At 34.7% G+C, this 15,642-nt stretch overlaps 1 protein-coding gene across 1 annotated transcript in view; it reads right to left on the bottom strand.

Moving 5' to 3' along the window:
* Positions 1-15,642, bottom strand: part of FAT4 (FAT atypical cadherin 4) — a 172,241-nt gene that overhangs the window by 69,183 nt on the left and 87,416 nt on the right. The window contains exons 3-6 of the mRNA XM_025873981.2: positions 14,358-14,619; positions 12,445-12,795; positions 5,209-6,131; positions 4,188-4,362 (exon numbers count right to left, since the gene is read on the bottom strand). Coding sequence (XP_025729766.2) covers positions 4,188-4,362; positions 5,209-6,131; positions 12,445-12,795; positions 14,358-14,619 — 1,711 coding nt within the window. The remainder of the gene's footprint in view (positions 1-4,187; positions 4,363-5,208; positions 6,132-12,444; positions 12,796-14,357; positions 14,620-15,642) is intronic.

Below are 15,642 nucleotides of genomic sequence, written 5' to 3'. Positions count from 1 at the left end.
CACACACCTAGTCTTCGCATTTCTCATTTAATGGCAATAATCCTTCATAGAAATTAGAGTTATAATTCTATTGTTTGCCCTTAGATTAAGAATCCTAGGTCCCTAATTTTCCCCAGGCTCAAGGCTCATGGCACCAGGAACTCACACAGTCTGGCTTCCTGGAACCAGCTTGGTTCCTGCACAGTCTGCACATTTAGAGCAATGTTCTATTGAATCTCCTCCTCATGGAAGTTCCTGCTAACAGGCTCATTCACCTATGTCTATTAGAAGAAAACACTTTTAGCTCTATCAATACAAGTTTTCTTTTTCTTTTTTTTTCTTTTTCCTATGAAATGTCTCTTCCATATTGTCATTTTGATGGAGAAACAGTACCACAAGTAGTGGTTAAGTTTGTTGGTCAGTCCACAAAATCTCCCTTGACTATGATTTGGCTGAACTACAGTTTTAAAAATCTGTGGTCTTCTTGAATGGTGAAATACTTACTATATAACATATTCTTTGGAAGTTTGAAAAGAAATCTCTGCTACAAATAAAAAACTTTCTAAAGTAGTAAAGCATAAAATGAAACAATGTGAACTGCAATTTCTAAAAAATGTTTTTTAAACCAATGCATCTATACATCTTCTAATAAGAATACTTATGTAGTAAGGGACAGGACAAATATTTCTAAGAACTTTAAAGTAATCAAAATGCATGAATTACCATTCTTATTAAAATCATCATTTACACACTGTGATAGGCATATTTAGTAATTTAACATATGTTGTATCAATCAAACCTTATAATAAACTACACTATAGTTAATTATCCCTATATTACTGAAGAAGACACTAAGATTGAGAGAGATGATATACCTTGCCTGAATCACAAAGAAAATTATGACAGAACCAGAATTCAAATAGATTTAAATTCAAATTAAAAGTTTTTCATCATTATATCATTAGATTATTATTGGGTTTGTTTTGCAAATCAAATAATTTTGGAAATCAATATTACTTTTTCAAATTTTACTTTACCTACACACTAAGAATACTGTATACTCTGAACTTGAAAGTCAGCTATGCTGACTGAGGCCTGAATCATACTCCACCACATAGCTGTGTAATCCTGAGCAAATTATTTTTTTTAAGATTTTATTTATTTATTTGTCAGAGAGAAGAGGCAGAGGGAGAGGCAGGCTCCTGCTGAGCAAGGAGCCCAATGTGGGACTCAATCCCAGGACTCTGGGATCATGACCTGAGGTGAAGGCAGCCACTTAACCGACTGAGCCATGCAGGCATCCCCTGAACAAACTAGTTAACCACTCTGAGTTTGAGTTTACTCTAAGTCAAGTCAAAAGAACAGGTTAAGTCTTCGAGATGATGAAGAAAAGTGATGTGTAGAAACAGGTTAATGTCTGTAAAACCTGGTATACTGCATGACACAGATGGCCATATATCAAAAACAAAAAAACAAAAACAAAAACAACATTCCTTCCTTCTTCACAATATCTTCCACCCCTTGACTGCACAGACACACAAAAATAATTTAAATTCCCAGAATTATGTGGTTGAAAACAGGCACTCTTGTCTACATGGTTACGTTCCTTCTCTGCCATGCCTTTTGACTTAGAATGTTCCAAAGTACAAATCCTCTGATGGAGAACTTGTGGGCTGTGCCTGCCCATCCCAAGCACCCTGCACTGCACCCCTAATTCTCACAATCACATCCTGCTTCTCGCCTGGTGATGACCTTCACATGACACACCTTCTGTGCAGCAAGTTTGATAGTGACTGATGCCTTAGCCAACTAGATTTCTGGTCCTGGTTTTTCCTCCCCCACTTCACCTCCACAAAAGCTATGTTTTCATGCACGCCTAGAATTGACCACACATTTTCAGTAGTAACTGGAGAGGGAAGCTAAAACTGGGATGTTTTTGTAATAAAACCTTGATTCTAAATATCTGACTACTAGTTTCTACTCAGTTTTATCCTCTCTTCTTTCTAGGCGACTCTTGAAATACTGGATTAATATGAGCAATGTTGTAGTGGCTGCATTTTTTTTACATGGGGATGCTTACCCTTTGTGCCTACCAACCATGAAGCAAAATACTGACTACACACATAATAAAACATGCTTCAGATCAACTTGGTTTAAGCTTTATGTGGTTACCACATCATATTCTGTTCATCATTCCTCAGAATTTTATAGTTTACATAAAATGTAACATGGTCATTCACACATATTAAAAAAAATACAGAGAATAGTGTTTTCTCCGTACGTCTCAGATAATTACATTCTCAAAAGCAAATAACAAATAATATATAAAAACCTCCTCAATTAATAATCAGCAACACTATCATTTGAATATTGAACATAAATCTATCATTACTTGTAATCGCAAAATCTCCTGCTCTTTCATAAGTGGTGACATGAAACAATATATTGTATACTCCAGAATTGGTCATATATAACAAAAATATTAATAAATTAATAATAAATGTTCAAAAACACTTCAACAACAGTAAAAACAGCTCATTCATAAACTCACAATTGTTCTTCTGTATCAGTATCCACACATCTACTTATCTATATAAATATATATCATATTCATGAATATAAATATATATAAACACACATACACAATTGTATATAATTTTAGGCATTTAAGGTTCCAACAAAGTGTCTTGGCTTAAAACAATTTCAACACATTTTTATTTATTTTTTTAAAGATTTTATTTATTTATTTGACAGAGAGAGACAGCGAGAGAGGGAACACAAGCAGGAGGAGTGGGAGAGGGAGAAGCAGGCTTCCTGCTGAGCAGGGAGCCCGATGTGGGACTCGATCTCAGGACCCTGGGATCATATCCTGAGCCTAAGGCAGATGCTTAACGACTGAGCCACCCAGGTGCCCCTCAACACATTTATAAAAACTATGTCACCATTATCAAATTCTTTAATACTTAAATAATAAGTTGTGACTAGGTTTTTTTAAAGATTTATGTATTTATTTGAGGGGGAGGGCAGAAAGAGAGGGAGAGAGAAACCCAAGCAGACTCCATGCTGAGCATGGAGCCCGATGTCAGTCTTGATCTCATGACCCTGAAGCCAAGAGTTGGACATTTAACCGACTGTGCCATTCAAGTACCCCAAGTTGTGATTATTATTATAAATGAATGTTACATAGGACAATGTTTCATAATTCATTACTACTCCTGGAAATCAATGATTAATTCATTCATTCAATCATTTACTCAACAAATAATTAAGCAATACACACTTTCTTCAAGATCTAAAGTTTCTTTGACAAATTTTTAAGTATTTCAATTTTGAATTAGAAGTTTCAGTATTTATAGAATCAATATATGCAAAACAAAATAATGGTAAATCTTTTTTTAATATATTATATTTTGTACTACCTGCTATACAACTTTACGTAATTACTACTTCCAGACACTAAAAGCTAACTAATGTATATTATTTTTCATTATTTTTATCATAGTCTGTTACACTGCTGACTCAATGAGAATGCTGGCTCTCACCGATACTCTTTTTTTGGAGCTCTGTGGGGCTTCATCAAATACCTGTTACAGTTACTTACAAAACCTAGAATACTAATGAAGTAAAACTCTGGACCCACTCTATTATCTCTATGACCAGTTAGAACCATCTGGATTTTTTTTTTTTTTGAGATTTTATTTATTTATTTGACAGAGAGAGAGAGAGAGAGAGAGAGACAGAGACAGAGAAAGAGGGAACACAAGCAGGAGGAGTGGGAGAGGGAGAAGTAGGTTTCCCACTGAGCAGGGAGCCCGACACGGGGCTCGATTCATGACCTGAGCCAAAGGCAGACGCTTAACGACTGAACCACCCAGGCGCCCCCATCTGGATGTTTTCAAAGCTTAAAATGCTTGAAATGCCTCACGGCTCAAGTGGTAGAGTATCAGGTCATCCTCAAAGGTACTCAGATGGCTTTCTGGGCAGGGATGCATTTTGTCTTACAGGAATAGAGCTCTGTACTCAAGCCCTTACCACTTACATATTTATACACAAACTTCACAAAGTGATATGTGTGCTCTAAATCATATAGATATAATCAGAGTTCCAAGGATTAGCACATTTCAACAAATATTTAATTTCATGGTAGACAAATATACTTTCATTTATTTATATTGTGAAGAGATTCTTCACAACCAGACAAGATTTACCTGAATCCGTAGCTGTGATCATCAGGACAAAATGCTCCTTTGTTTCACGGTCCAAACTCTGTATTACTCGAAGTTCTCCACTAGCTGAGAGAGTAAAAGCATTGTCTTCATTACCACCAAGTAGAACATATGAGAGTTTGCTATTAGAACCTTGATCATCATCTCTTGCCACCACCTATAGGAGAGAACAAGGCATGCCAGGAACATGAGTAAAACTAATACAAGGTCTACCACAAAGTAAAATGTACCATTAAAAATAATGTCCTATGTACCAATATTAAAAGGTTCCAAAGGCACACTTTTAAGTTTCAAGTAAGAAATAAAAATGGTACAGAGTAAGGACGTATTAGTTGTGTAAAAATACGAATAAAATCAAAGCATAGTATTTTTGGAAGGTTTCACAAAAATTTTTGACAGGAATTTTATCTAGGTAGTTGGATTTGTAAAAAGGGAAATGAGAACAATGTAATGTTTTCATTACAATGAAAACAACGTTTTCAAACTTTTATATCATTTTATTTTCTTACTATGTTTAGATATTACTGTTATACTGAAGCAAAATTCAAAATACACAAATATGTAAATGTGTGCAACATGAGTACACACAGAAGAACATAACTGAAATACAACATTTTAATCTACGAGGAAATCAATAGGTTCTTAGGTATAATTTTCATTAACCTTTCCTTTTCAAGATTTGTTTATCTGCAGTTAAGCATTTATGAAGAGAATGAAGAAGAGGTGGGTATAAGAGAGGGTGGACTTTTTTTAAAGATTTTATTTATTCATTTGAGAGAGAGAGAGAGCACAAGCAGGGGGAGAAGCAGAGGGAGAGGGAGAAGCAGGCTCCCTGCTGAGCTAGGAGCCATATGCGGGGCTTGATCCCAAGACCCCAAGACCATGACCCGAGCCAAAAGCAGACACTTAACTGACTGAGCCACCCAGGGACCCCAGAGAGGGTGCACTTTTAAATTAGATGTCTTATAGTGACACAATATTTGCTTAATTTAAATATACTGACCTGAAGAATTGTTCTGGGTAGTGTCCCTAAATTCTCAGGGACATTTACAGAATATGGAGACAGCTCAAACATGGGAACAAAATCATTAATATCCAGTAGAACAATGCTGACAGTGGTGGTGTCAGTTCTGGGGGTACTGCCCCGATCTGCTGCCTGAACAGTTAAAGAGTAAGTGGGAGTTTTTTCTCTATCCAATGGCTTAGCCACAGTGATGGCCCCTGTGACAGAGTCGATCCGAAATTCCTGATTGGCATTACCATCAACAATGCCATAGCGAACCTGTGCATTTGTACCTTCATCTCCATCTGCTGCGTATACTTGTATTATATCTGTTCCAGTAAGTGTGTTCTCATTAATCTCCACTTTGTACAAGGCCTGCACAAAAACAGGGTTGTTATCATTGATGTCAAGTACCATAACTACAACCTCAGTAGACGAAGAGAGAGCTGGTTGACCTTTGTCTGTAGCCACCACTGTCAGAGTGTAATTAGAAACCTCTTCTCTATCCAGTTCTCCAGTGAGCCTCACTTCACCATCAATGGTCCCAATACTGAACTTGTTTCCCAAAGGGTTTAGCAGGGTGTATTCAATATAGCTGTTTGGGCCGCTGTCTGGGTCCGTTGCTTGAGCTTTGAAAACAATAGTATCAATAGGTGTGTTTTCTGGAATGTATGTCAATTTAGGGGAAAGAAATGTTGGTGGGTTATCATTTACATCCAACAAAATAATGGAGACGTGGGCAGTGCTTGTGAATCTGGAGGCTGGAAGCTGTGGCAGGTCATGCACCTGAACAACCAGGTTGTAGAAGGACTGAATTTCCCGATCCAAACTTTTAAGGACTTTCAGTACACCATTCTTGTCAACTGTAAACTGACCAAGGCTATCACCTGAAGCAATGCTATAGGCCAATTGGGAGTTGATGCCTGAAATGGAAGGGAAAAAAATTAAATTTTCCCAAATGTATGCTGATTACAGACTAAGTTGCACCAAAAATTCTGACATAAAACTTGCATATTTGATATATGACGCCCCAAACACACCTTATGGATGATGTAGCTGCAGTTAATTTTTTTGTAAGTCATACATACACATAATTCCTTGCCTGTTAACTTTTCATGTGAAAAAATGTTTAAAATCGTCAAATGAATGATCTATATACTGCGTGCTATTTACTACGACGTTGAAATGTTAAATTACAAAAATAAAGAGGAGAAAAATATTCCAGGGAGCAAATATTTTTTCTATACATTTCCTTATTTCTGTAACATAGCTCCTGAGGGTTCAGCATTAACAGAGCCACACTCTATACTGTTAGCCAAACATTTAGAACTTCAATAATTTATTGAGGCTGACACCAATTTTCAGGGAAGGGTAATAAAATTTTCTGATGTATGGCATTAGTCATGGATGTTTTAAGTCTACTTTTACATTTCTTGTCAGAACCAATAAATACTTTTTAATTCTTATTAAGCATCTGGCTAATGGCCTTTGTGAAAATAATTCTCTCTCAAATTTTATTATGTACATTTAATGTGTTTTAAAAGTATTCTTTGAAGGAAATGTTAGCAGTAAAATTATACATAAGAGCCTGCAAATATAAATGCTCACACTTTTATTGGGCTATATTTAGATACTATTTTATCTATTTTTCCTAGGAACGTGTGTCACTTTTTAATTGTAAAAATATATATATAATTTCTCATTTCAAAAAATGATTACAGAGAATATTCTTAAAAAATGAGTGGAGAGTGGATTGGCCAATCGTTTTTAGTAAATAATTTAAAAGTCAGTAACAGATAAGCAGTGAAAACAGAAATAAAACTGATTTCTTGCCCCAGAATACTGTTTTCTTCATTTGTGCATAATGCCATGTACATTTTTATATCTTATCCTAAAGATGTTGGGATACTGTAGGATATCATAAGTGTTGCTAAGAAATATAGTGTGCCTCTAGATAATTTATTCTTTTTTTTTAAGATTTTATTTATTTATTTGAGAGAGAGAATGAGAGAAAGAGAGTACGAGAGGGAAGAGGGTCAGAGGGAGAAGCAGACTCCCTGCTGAGCAGGGAGCCCGATACGGGACTCGATCCCGGGACTCCAGGATCATGACCTGAGCTGAAGGCAGTCGCTTAACCAACTGAGCCACCCAGGCGCCCCCTAGATAATTTATTCTTAATAAAGATTTTATACTCTGAGATTTTATGCTAGGGAAAATCTGCTGAGTTACATTAATTGCTTACAAATAGCTCCTCTACTTCTGAAGTTAATTTAAACTATTCAGGCATCAGGGACACCTGGCTGGCTCAGTCAGCAGAGCATGCAATTTGATCTCGGGATTGTGAGTTCGAGCCCAGCGATGGGTGTAAAGGTTACTTAAAAATAAAATCTTTAAAAAAAATTTTTTTTTTAAGTAAACTATCAAGGTGTCAGAAATGATGTCCACTCTGTGCCAAGAGTCTCCTAGAACAATTTAATCACTCTTTTTCTCTTTTTTTCTTGCAAAATACTCTTTCTCGGGATTCTATGACTACTTGAGTTAGCTTTTACCTTTTCTTGAAACTTGTCAGGTTCCTTACAAAGGCAAGTTTGAGTAGAGTAATGGGATTTTCTCTTCTACTAGGTAAGGCTTGTCTGCTCTTTCAAAAAAACATGCTAGAATTACTCTTTTCCTGTGATTTTATTGTCTCTATCTAATATCCTTTATCTGTATGTTGATACAGAGAAGAAATACGTATGAAAATAACTTTTAGACGCTGTTTTATTCATAAAAATTTCTAAGATAAACAAGGATTGAGTAGATCTTTGAAAAGTTTGGATTTCCCCCCTTATTATGAGTTGTGGCTTTTAATCTTTATAGTTTACTTAAAACTATTCACGAGTGAACAAAGCAGTGTAAAGTTCAGAATAATTAGGACTCTGAAGATCAGGAAAAATATGAATAAATAAAGCGAACAGAGGCCACAGGTCAGTTTTCCAGCAGGAGATAAAGAGGATTTTAAGATCTGGATTGAACGAGGTCAACAGCCTTCCTCAACCCTTGACTTAAAATTCCACAGGAATGAGGGAAGAAAAAGTTCCATCAACTGGTGCAAAGAACAGTTCCATCAATTGGTGCAATTAATGGAAATTTGATGTAGATGTCATATAGGGATATATAGACACATACATATTCCTAGAAATAAATTTGATTTAAATTTATGTTTTTTATATATTCTAAGTCAAATTACTAAGGAAATTTTCTGCATTTCTTATGGTTAAATCTATCAGTAAATATTGAATTCTTATTCTTTGAGGCACAAATTCAGATCCAATTATTACTGAGAAAAAGTTATGAAAACATCTGGATAAAATAATACCAGCAAGCAGAGATATAAAATTTAGTTCTGTGAAAGCATAAAAATTTTTTATGCCCAAGATCAAAAGAAATCAGAAAAACTGACAAAAGTACACATGGTTACGAAGTGATAACCTAGCATTTCTACATAAATCAATTGGAATGCAAGCAATTAAAGCAAGGATCTGAACACCCTCAGTCCACAGTGTTTGCTATTTCCTGAGTAAACAACTAAATTTCAGAGGCAAAAAGAGAACATGATACCAAGACTTTATAGCCTCCTTGTAAACAGCAGAGCAGCCTCTTTTTTAAGGGAAAAGGTTTGGTGGGGTAGGTGGGTGGGATAAGTAATAAGTATTAAACTTTAACAAGAATTATGAAAAAAGAAAAATTTGATTTTATATTCAAATTCAAAATGACAGATACAGATATTAAATAGCATTACAATGAACTCACGACAACAATCATCTTTGAGAAAATAAACATAAAAGTATAACAACTCCTATACAAAATACTGCCACACCATCGAAGAAACAGCTCTCATCTCAGGAACTTCATGAATCCTTACTATTACAATTACAGGCCACAAAAGCCGCCTATATTTACTTCACTGTAAAGAAAAGAACTTTTCATTTCTGACAAATCTAAGTGACTTTGGGCATGTGCTTTACGGCTAGAAAAGAAATGTGGATAGATAGAAACATTTGTAGTATCCAAAAAAATAGAGAAGCCAGACAATTTGTCTTTCTCTGTTCTTTGAATCAAATATTCAAATCATGAAACAGTACATACATTATTTAAAATTCTGTAATCTACCCATAAGTATCAGGATTTGACTTTAGTGGTGTTTTATAGCTCACCGGGTCTTTAAACTTAAAACTGTTCATACTTCTAATCATTTGTGTTCAATGTTCTGAAAGTGGTTTAGTCACATGATTCCTTCTGAAAGTTTTATTGTGTGTGTGTGGTTGTGTTGGGTTTTTTGTTTTTTGTTTTTTGTTTTTCTTTCAGTCTCAGGAATAATTTAGTTCCAGGAAATATAGCACATAACTATAGGAATATAGTTCTGTTATGAAATGTGTGTATTTATTTAACAGTTCGCAAACATTGTCTAATTATGCTAGGATAAGCTAGCATTTGTCTACATATCACACAGCTGTAACCCATGGAACTGCTTCAGACAGCATTCATCTTTATGAAGCAGTTCCAACAAGGTCACCAAGTCACTGGAATATGAAACTCCTTTCATTTGAATGATTTGCAATTGTACCAAGCATGGACAGGTGAACTTATTCAGCATTACCATTGCTTTATTCTCAGAACACTCTATGACTCCCAATATTTTGAAGAGCATATGCATTTATTTCTAGGATAATAACATAATAATTATCAAAGCCAGTATATTCCCATGAAGTTAAGTTTATAAAAGTTTGCCTCAATATAATACTTTTTACACTGTATATAGGGAAGCCTTGAGATTAATACATACACTATTTATCTTGTGAATATAGTTAAGATATTTGACCTATTCTTATTAAAAGATTCTGTAATCTCAAATTTGATGTTGAACTCTGAATCTGGTTATAGAGAACAGAAAATAGTAACTTTATTTTTATATAAAATTTCTTCAGATGATAATATTTCCTCATCAGGAAAGTTTTGATCAGAGATTAAGATGAATTTGGTTTTTGGGGGGGGGTTTGGGGTTTTTTTAAGATTTTATTTATTTATTTGACAGAGAGAGTGAGTACAAGCAGGGGGAGCAGCAGAGGAAGAGGGAGAAGCAGGCTCCCCGCTGAGCAGGGAGCCCGATGCGGGGCTTGATCCCAGGACCTTTCAGACCTGAGCCGAAGGCAGATGTTTAACCAACTGAGCCATCCAGGTGCCCCAAGATGAATTTGTTATTTTAAAAAAATGTCTAAATAATACTGTTTGTGAAATACTTTGAGAACTATTCAGTGTGACCAAGTTGGCAATTTTAAACAAACAAGGTTACCCTTGTACAGTCTTATCATTATCCTTGAAATTCAGAAAGAATAGGAACCATGTCCTATATTTTAGGTCAAGGTACAGGAAATTACACTGATAAAAGTATTCAAAACTGAAACAATGGAAAAATGTAGCTTGACACTTTTTACCCAACACAAACACAATTAAAGGGAAAAAAATGCATGAAAATTAAGTAGAAGTCAATGCTTAATGTATGTCTGTGCATATGTGTGTGTGGAATATTCCCGCAGATTTTCACAAAGAAAGTTTCTTATTTGCTATTTTTCAGGTCCCGATAATTGAAGGTATGAGGATAAATAAAATTTAGTCCAGAAGAGCACACAATCCTATGAAACAATGGTCTCTCTCTAATGCATAATAATGAATCACAAAGAAACATGGCAGAAAATTCTTCACTACAGAAAAGTCAGGACCAGTCACAAGGACAAATAAGATATTCATATCCAGGGAGCAGATAAACTAAGGTTATAATAGAGAAATCAACTCCCAAAATAGAGATTAAGCTCAATGGTATACAAAGTCTAATTGAGCTGAGCTGGGCTGATATACGTGAAACGGGGTGAGCAATGTTCTTAGGCCTAGACTGGTTACTTACTAAATATGCCACAAATTTCAGTTATTCTTATTAATATTATTAGCAACAGTAGTAGTACTAGTATTACAGATACTTCTATTTTTGATATATTCCTGTGACCAGTATTAACTACTTAAACATAAGGGGGGAAAACTTCAAAATGCCCTTAAAGAATTCTGAAGAAAGTATTTCCAATTTTATGAATTGAAACATATATAAAATACTGTGCTTTTTGCCCCTCATATCTTTCTCAGGGACACTTGTAGACAATCCTGAAAGGAAACTAAGTATAGAGGAGAATGTTGAGATAGGATGGTATTCTGAAATTACTTTAATCATTCATCCAAGTCAGTAAGAATCAGGAAATTCTAAATTAAGATTGATATGCCTATGTCACTAAGCTTGTCCTCAGGCTAGAAACCTATTTCCTCTTTAAAGTTCTGCCCCTTGTTTTCTCAAGCGATAGGACATTGAACTCATCCAGTAAAAGGGGAAACAAGGTATTAACTTTCCAAACAGTTCAGTTAAAGACTGATAATCTGCACAATGTTATCTCTAGTCCTGTATTATCCGATATGTGTACTGACAAACACATCTTAGAAGAAAGACCAGGAGAGTTATATTTTATTTTATTTTTTGAGAGTTATATTTTAAAAGAAAGTTTGTCAAATGCTTTTGCAATAAATAAAATCAAATACATGTGAAGTCTAGATTGAAAGCAAAATCTCAACTTGATTATATAGCATAAATTAAAGAGATCTGAGACTGTCCTTTGAATCAAGCATGAAAGCTTGCTAGAATATTATTAGAACTTTTCAGTCAGAAATGTAAAATTAATTATGCATTAAGTATTTTTTAAAATGTTGGTTTTCCTTTTGCTTCCAAATTTTATCCTTTTTATGTTAAAATAATATATACAAACAAATATTTTTATTAATCTGACAAAAAACTAGTAAAAATCTCTTCTATGACTTCTACATTATTAAGCTGTGATACTGTAAAAAGTGAAGTAAAATATTATAGAATGATAACAGTGCATGCTGTGTAATTGTTATAAATAATAATTTAACTGATAAAGCACTTAATTTTTTTTCCATTTGAGAGTAGTCATCTATTAACTGACCATATTACAAAAATAATCATGGTAGATACCTTAGTTCATCCTTCTAATAAGCCTAAAGCACTTAATTTTAATCCTCTATAGTTAAATCATAAATCTGTCCCCCTTTGTGACAACTGAACACGGTAAATAAATATAATATAAATCTGAGGACATTTTTAATAAATTTTTTAAGTGTATAAAATAAAGTACATACCATCATCTGCATCGGTAACATTAAACACAAGAACAGTAGATCCTAGAGGTAGATTCTCCATTAAAGATGTGCTATATGAATTTAAGCTGAAAACAGGTGGGTTATCATTTACATCTAGTACATTAAAATAAACTCTAATGGTAGTAAATTGTCCCCCACCATCTTCAGCTCGAACAGTGAGGATATAATATTGCTGTGCTTCATAATCTAATACTCGAGTCAAATTAAAGACTCCAGTAACTGGATTCAGGAAGAATATGCCATCTTCATCATCTTCATTCACAATGTATGTAATTTCTCCATTCACACCAGAGTCATCATCTGTAGCTAAAATAGCTGCTACCAAAGAACCTATCAAAAAAATAAATTAATAGTCTAAAATTAATGGGATAAGGATATTACCAAGAGAATATATACAGACACCAACAAATTTTATTTGTACAGTAAAATATTTTAACTAGAGAATCACTATGAAAATATAGTGAACACAACAGTCTGCAGATTTCTATATTAACACTGATACCAGCCTTCCCAAATATTAACAAAACACATAGCATATTAAATACTCAGCAAATTTTATGTTACAGTGTAAATGTTCTGGAGAAATAATACTTCTGACACTATTTTTCTGCCTGGCACTACCAATTCGTGAACATATTGGTGATTGCAGTGAACATATATGGGGGCCCATTGCTAGTATCAGGAACTAGGGGTCCCCAGAAATAATGCAGACTTAAACTCAGTGGATATCACTTGATAGCTCGTGTGGTCATTGCTATAATTAAGGCAGAAATAAATGTGATGATAATTTCATGAAGGACTTGCACAACTCATGTTGGGGAGTGAAGGGAAAACTGCAGTGAGAAGTAGTCTATAAATATTTAATTTCTTTGTCAAATGAGTTTCCACAACATATGCCTTATTACGCAAAATCATTCCAAATGTAATTCGGAATAAAATTTCAATTTTAGATAAGAATTTCCAATAATGGAAATGAAGCAAACACACACCAGAAATATGGATCTTTAGTACTCAAACTTAACAATCACAACATAATATGTTCAAAGAGGCAAGTTGACAATTCAGGATCGAGATTCTACTAACACTTACTGAGTACATGCTAATTCCTAAGCCCCATGTTAGCTACGGTATATATGATGTGTTCTCTAAATTACGATATAATCTCTGAATTAACCTTTACCCTAATTCTAACAGGAATTATTGTTTCCATTTTGCAGAAGGTAAAATTGAAGCTAAGAGTAATGAGTGAAGTTGCCCCGGGCCACAGACGCTCTAAGTGTTAGAGCTAGTATTCACAGATTTTCATGTGCTTTTCTTTCTGCTTTGTCTACATAGCACTATAATCATATTAGAATTTTTATAATATCCATTTATTTTAATTTTTATAACAAATTAAAATATGTTAAAAATAAAGATGTAGTCCTGTCTTGCAAATGACTTTCTGAAGTACATTGACTCAGAATGGATGCAGAGGTAGCAAAGTACAACATGTTAAATGATCATTTTTTAAAAGTCAGCATTTAGAAATGATATTAACACATAAATGTTTAAATGGGCTGTAAAATATCACAGAGTATAAAGTGGGAAAACAGTATCAAAACTGTTGTTGCCAGAAAAATTAACAACTCATCACAAATACTTTCAGAAACAGAAGTATTTGTAATTGGTAATCAGATGAATTGCTAACCTCATTTGCTCTCAAAAGTCTAGCGATTCTTTTGGGAACTGTATCGAAGGTGGTTAATTAACAGACTAAAATACCTAGCACATATATTTTTATACCTAGTAGCATATGGTAAAAACTAGTCACTAATTAAGAGCAGACAAAACATGGTCCATAATTGTAGTCAAAAGAGATCTTTGCAAAACATACTTAAAGGTATGCCACGTACCTGGGGTTGTGTCTTCTGGGATGTCAAAAGAGTACACAGGTCTGGAGAACTTGGGCGTGTGATCATTCACATCACTGACAGTGATATTAATTCTCATATCTGAGGATTGAAGACCATCATCTGCCCGAACCAACAAAGAATATTTGGAACGGCGTTCCCTGTCCAACCGCTTGGTGGCTATCAGATCTCCAGATTCAGGGTCAATGCGGAAACTGTCATCAGCTCCACTAATGATAGTGTATGTGACCAGAGCATTTGCACCCTGAGGAAAAGATCCGCATCTGAATTGTTAGAAGTAGAACAGTTAAGGACACCATTTCTTATGTTGAGTATGTATTCGACAAAGTGAGGCTTTTGGTTTTACTTGATAAGATATTAAAAGATTTCAAAAGATAAGAAACCAAAGTAGTATACTGCATCGTCTTTCACCACCCATCCATTAAATAACACAGAAAATCTCAGCCATCAGTATTAGTTATATATATTTTTTAACTCATAAAATGTACACATAGAAAGGAGACAAGCTGTCACTACAGAAAATGCAAATGACACTACTATTATTAACCTCATAACCAGAAGATTTGCTGAAGGGTGGCTCTGTGCCAGGCACTGTGACAGCACTATGTATGCATCCTCTCACTTCAATTCACAACTTCATGAGGTGCCATTTCACAAATGAAGACACTGGGTTCCGAGATGCTGGCTAACTTACACATAGTCACACTGCAAGTGTTAGTGTGGATTTTAAACCCAAGTCTGCCTGACTCTGAGCTCATGTTCCTTCTGATTCAGCATGAGAAGGTAATTAAATGAGACAAGTGCTAAGTGGAGGAGGCTTGCAATAGACACTGTAAGAACCAAGAAGAGAGATGGATTGTTTTGAGTTGATTTCTTTAGGGAAGACAATAAAGGAGAGTGTATATGGAGCTGAATTGGGGCTTGTAGAATTTTTTTTTTTTTTTTTTTTTAAGCAAAGACTAAGGAAACATTTCAGTTTAAACAAAAATGCAGAGGGAAGGAGAATGATATGTCTGGAGTACTCACTGTTAAACAGTTTGTTAGAGTGGAGAGTTTAAATGAAGAGTAGAAGAAGGAGGTCAAACTAAAATGTTAGGTTATAGGTATATTTTTGAGAATCTCACCCTCAACACAAACTGCCTTGAATTTTATGGCCAAGAAAATACTAATCTTGTTTTAAATGGAAACAATCTCTCAAGGTTCTTAATAATGTAGGAAGAACTAGAGTGGGGAGAGGCTGGAGAAGGGAAAGAGTGAGTAGAGTTTG

The sequence above is a fragment of the Callorhinus ursinus genome, unplaced genomic scaffold (genome assembly GCF_003265705.2).
Source record: "Callorhinus ursinus isolate GAN/ISIS: 27379988/994484 unplaced genomic scaffold, GSC_fseal_2.0 scaffold4, whole genome shotgun sequence".
In the NCBI taxonomy this organism is placed as follows: Eukaryota; Metazoa; Chordata; class Mammalia; order Carnivora; family Otariidae; genus Callorhinus; species Callorhinus ursinus.
Note: the sequence above shows the minus strand (reverse complement) of the source record. Positions and strands in the feature narration are given on the sequence as shown.